At 24.4% G+C, this 4,673-nt stretch overlaps 1 protein-coding gene across 1 annotated transcript; it reads left to right on the top strand.

Moving 5' to 3' along the window:
- Positions 1 to 548: 548 nt before the first annotated feature.
- LOC123264680 (charged multivesicular body protein 6) lies at positions 549 to 3,374 on the top strand. The gene is made up of 4 exons (XM_044728094.1): positions 549 to 709; positions 1,142 to 1,251; positions 2,448 to 2,851; positions 3,187 to 3,374. Exons 1-4 carry the CDS (start codon positions 644 to 646, stop codon positions 3,222 to 3,224), a joined length of 618 nt encoding a protein of 205 aa, XP_044584029.1. The 5' UTR covers positions 549 to 643; the 3' UTR covers positions 3,225 to 3,374.
- The last annotated feature ends 1,299 nt before the right edge of the window (positions 3,375 to 4,673 follow it).

Raw genomic sequence — 4,673 nt, forward strand, 5'->3', positions numbered from 1 at the left:
TTTAATATAAATAATAAATATGTTTACTTACCTATATAGCTCTAATCTTTAACCTGTAATTTTGTTGATTCATTTGTTGATTCATTATATCAAGTATCTAATAAAAAATTCAACCAACGCGGGATTTTACACATATACACTGTAGATACTTCAATAAAGCGCTCCGTGCACACCTTTAACCTTAAATTCAACCAATAGCTAGATTACATGCTCATCCGGCATGTTTTGATGGCGGCAATTTAAAAATTTCAGGCACTTTTAGTGCTTGGCTTTATTATGGCATTTATCATTTAAAAATTTAAATTATCTGCGTCATCGGGATCTGCGTTAAAGATTTTCTGTGTAATCGGTTATCTGAGTAATAAGTAATCTGTGTAATAGAAAATCTGTTTAATCACAATCTGCGTAATCGGGATATGTGTCAAAGGGATCTGGGTAATAGCGCCATCTGTGTAATCGGAATCTGGGTAAAAGAGGCCGTCCCAATTCTTCCCTTGCGCATGCGCAGTTAAGTCCCTGCGCATAAGCCGCTGTCAGTCATTTATTATTATTTTGACGTGACACAAGTGAAAATTTTATTTTAATTTTGTTGTAGTGATTTAGATAAAATAATTTAATAATTTATAAAAAAACATTTAAAAATATGGGATTATTTTTTTCTAAAAAGAAACCTGTCAGTCGTGTTACTGAACAAGACAAAGCTGTGCTGGTAAATAAATAAATTTATATTGTTAACCTCTAAAGCATTGTTACAACAAAAGAATGTTTTTATTATATTTAATTATTTTTTTAACAAATAAATTGTTTAAAAAAAAATGAGAAAATAAAATTGACATTTAAAAATTGAATGAAAAAATAAAAATTGCAATTTTTTTTAAATAATTTATTTGGTAAATAAAATTAATAATTCAAGTGACAGCTAACATAAATGTTATTAAATAACTGATAATTTTAATAATAATAAAATTAACAGAGATTTAACAATTTTTTTCATGAATAAAAATTAGAGCTAAAGTATTTTTAAAAAATTGTATGTATTATTTTTTTAATTTTCTACATTTGTAATTTAAAAAAAAAAATTGTTAAATGTTTGCTTACTTTATTCTTATCTAATTTTAATATCATAATTTTATTTTTACAGCAATTAAAACAAGCGAGAGATAAAATAAAAACTTACCAAAGAAGAATTGAACAAAATCTTGAAAAAGATCGTGAGCTTGCAAAAAAATTACTTCAAAGCGGACGTAAAGAGTAAGAATAATTAATTTATCTATTTAATTATAAAAATTAAATTAGCCGGCATTTAAAAATTTTAGTAAAATTTTTTTATTATAAAAATTATCACAAAAAATATTTAATTTTTAAAGAACTAAAAATTGTGTGAAATTAAGTAAGTTCGAGCGTAACTAATAAGTCAAAATAATGTTGAAATTTTTTTTAAATTTTAGTCTTCCCAATATTCGTCAAAATTTTTTATTTTAATTTTAAATAATTTAAACAATTTAATAATTGATGATTTTTACTTATTTAATAAAGTAAAGTAATAAAATGACTGTGGTATTTATTACTTGCCGGAATAAATAAACAGATTTAGCATTAGCGCGTTTGATTATACCCATAACAGAGACGTGGATGTGTGTGTGAGTTAAACATTTCTCTCTCTCTGTAACTATATTTATATCCTTTTGTTTTTTCTCAGCTGTTGACGCGATGTTGTCAAATCTTTATTCGAATAAATGGCTGACGATAAACGAGTTACAAACATAAAATTTGACTTTAAATATTTCAAAAATTATATCGGTAATGTATTATTATTAAATTGTTTTTATATTTTGCAATAATCCAAGTTTCTTGTGTATAGTTTTTTATCCGTTAAAGTTGGGAGGTTAATATTGAAATAAATAATTAAAATCTCGACAAAACGTTTGTCCGCCATAAGAGCCCGTGTTTAAGGAGATAAAATATGTGATTTTTAAAATTTAATATCTAAGTAACTAAACGGTGAATCTTTTTTAAATTTTGCGATTAGATAAATTACGTATTTATTTATACGCATACTTAATTTCAAAGCTCAAAGTTGGAAATTATTTTTTACATTAGATTCGCTCGAACTTCCTTAAAAAAAAAATTATTTTTATTCTAATTTAAAATTAAAAAATTAAAAACGTTGGCTAACTTTAGTATTATCATTTAATATACATGAAAATTAAATTAGCCATTTGAAAATTTTTATGATTTATTTTATTGAAAAATAATTTTTAAAAAATTCCACAGAAAATTAAAAAATTTTTAAAAATTTTACATGAGATTTTTTAAAAATAGTTTTTTTGTTCTAGTTTTTCTTTAATAAAAAAAAATAAAAAATTGTTGACTGTCGGCTAACTTAATTTTTATTATTATATTTAATCTATGAAAAATTAAATAAATAATTTTAATTAATATTTTAGAAGAGCATTATCGCTTTTGCGCAAGAAGAAATTCCAAGAGCAAGTTCTGTCAAAAACAGACAACCAGTTGGAGAATTTAGAGCGAATGGTCCACGACTTGGAGTTTGCTCAGATAGAAACTAAAGTCATCGACGGGTTGAAGATCGGTAACTCAGCTTTGAAGACGCTCCACGACGTTCTGTCAATTGACGAGATTGAGAAAGTGATGGATGAGACGCGCGAAGGCCTGGAGAAACAGAAGGAGTTGGATGATCTACTCACGGGTCAGCTGACTGACGAGGATGAGAGTCAGGTCGAAGCTGAGCTTGACGCTCTTGCTGCTCAGGAAGTTGAAGACATACCAGAAGTTCCTCAGGATGTTTTGCTGCCAGATGTGCCTGAAGATCTGCCTAAAAAATCCAAAGGTTTGCTTAATTTTTTTTTTTTTTTTAATAACTAATTTTTTAATTTTTTTTTGATAACTAATTTTTTAATTTATTTTTTTTTTTAGTAACTAATTTTTTAATTTTTTTTATTTAATAACTAATTTTTTAATTAATTTTTTTTAATAACTAACTTTATAATTTTTTTTTTTAATAACTAATTTTTTAATTAATTTCTTTGAATAACTAATTTTTTAATTTATTTTTTTTTTTAATAACTAATTTTTTAAATAAATTTTTTTTTAATAACTAATTTTTAAATTTATTTTTTCTTAATAACTAATTTTTTAATTAATTTTATTTTTGTTTTATTATAGAACGCAAGGATCGTGAGCCAGTGGCTTTAGAAGCGTAAATTTAAATGTTTAATATCTAAGATTGACAACTGGTAATTTTTTGCAACGAAGTGTAAATAATGTACAGTTATATATAAATACTTATATACGTAATTATAATTGATAAATCTTTATGGACTTAATGAATAAAATTTCATTTTATAACCAAAGAATCAATAATTTATAATATTTATTTTAAATTTAAATAATTATCAACTCATTTTTTAAATTTAGTTTTTTCATTCTTTTCTCCAAAAAAGTCCTGATTTTTCAGAAGTAAAAAAATTCTAGTTTTTTTTTGTGTTATGAAACCACAACTTGTAAATTTTCGAAAATAAAATAAACTAGCAACCTTGCAATCACTATGTGACTGCCGTGACTTGTGAACAATAAATAAATAAAATTTTGCTTTATTAAATAATAACTTTTTTTAAATTGCACTGTACTTTTTTAACTATTGACGTTTTTAAAGATTTAAGCTAATCCCGATGCTCTACTCATCAAGACCTTTCATTTGCGTACCCACATCAATTTTTCATATAATTATATATTCTATATATTTATATATATGTATATATGAAAAATATATCAAAAATGCATGTGGGTACTCAAATGAAAGGTCTCGATGAGTGTAACATCGGGATGAGCTTATATCTTTAAAAATGTCAATAATTAAGAAATTACCTTGTATCTTGTGAACTATTGACATTGTTGAAGATATTAGCTCATCCCGATGTTACACTCATCAAGAGCTTTCATTTGAGTACCCACATGCATTTTTATAAATTTTTTATACATATATATATATATATATATATATATATATATATATATATATATATATATATATATATAATATATATAAATGTATGAAAAATTGATGTAGGTACTCAAATGAAAGGTCTCGATGAGTCTAACATCGAGAGGAGCTTATATCTTTAAAAATGTCAATAATTAAGAAATTATATTGTATTTTGTCAACCTACGATATTTTCAAAGATGTAAGCTCATCCTGATGTTACACTCATTAAGAGCTTTCATTTGAGTACCCACATGCATTTTTGATATATTTTTCATACATACATATATGTAATATATATAAATATATAAAAAATTGATGTGGGTACTCAAATGAAAGGTCTCGATGAGTGTAACATCGGGATGAGCTTATATCTTTAAAAATGTCAATAATTAAGAAATTATATTGTATTTTGTCAACTTATAATATTTTTAAAGATATAAGCTCATTTCGATGTTACATTCATCAAGAGCTTTCATTTGAGTACCCACATGCATTTTTATATATTTTTTATATATACATATATATAATATATATACATATATGAAAAATTGATGTGGGTACTCAAATGAAAGGTCTCGATGAGTTTAACATCGAAATGAGCTTATATCTTTAAAAATGTCAATAATTAAGAAGTTATATTGTATTTTGTCAACTTATGACATTTTTA

This window comes from Cotesia glomerata, linkage group LG5 (assembly GCF_020080835.1).
Source record: "Cotesia glomerata isolate CgM1 linkage group LG5, MPM_Cglom_v2.3, whole genome shotgun sequence".
Lineage (NCBI taxonomy): Eukaryota > Metazoa > Arthropoda > Insecta > Hymenoptera > Braconidae > Cotesia > Cotesia glomerata.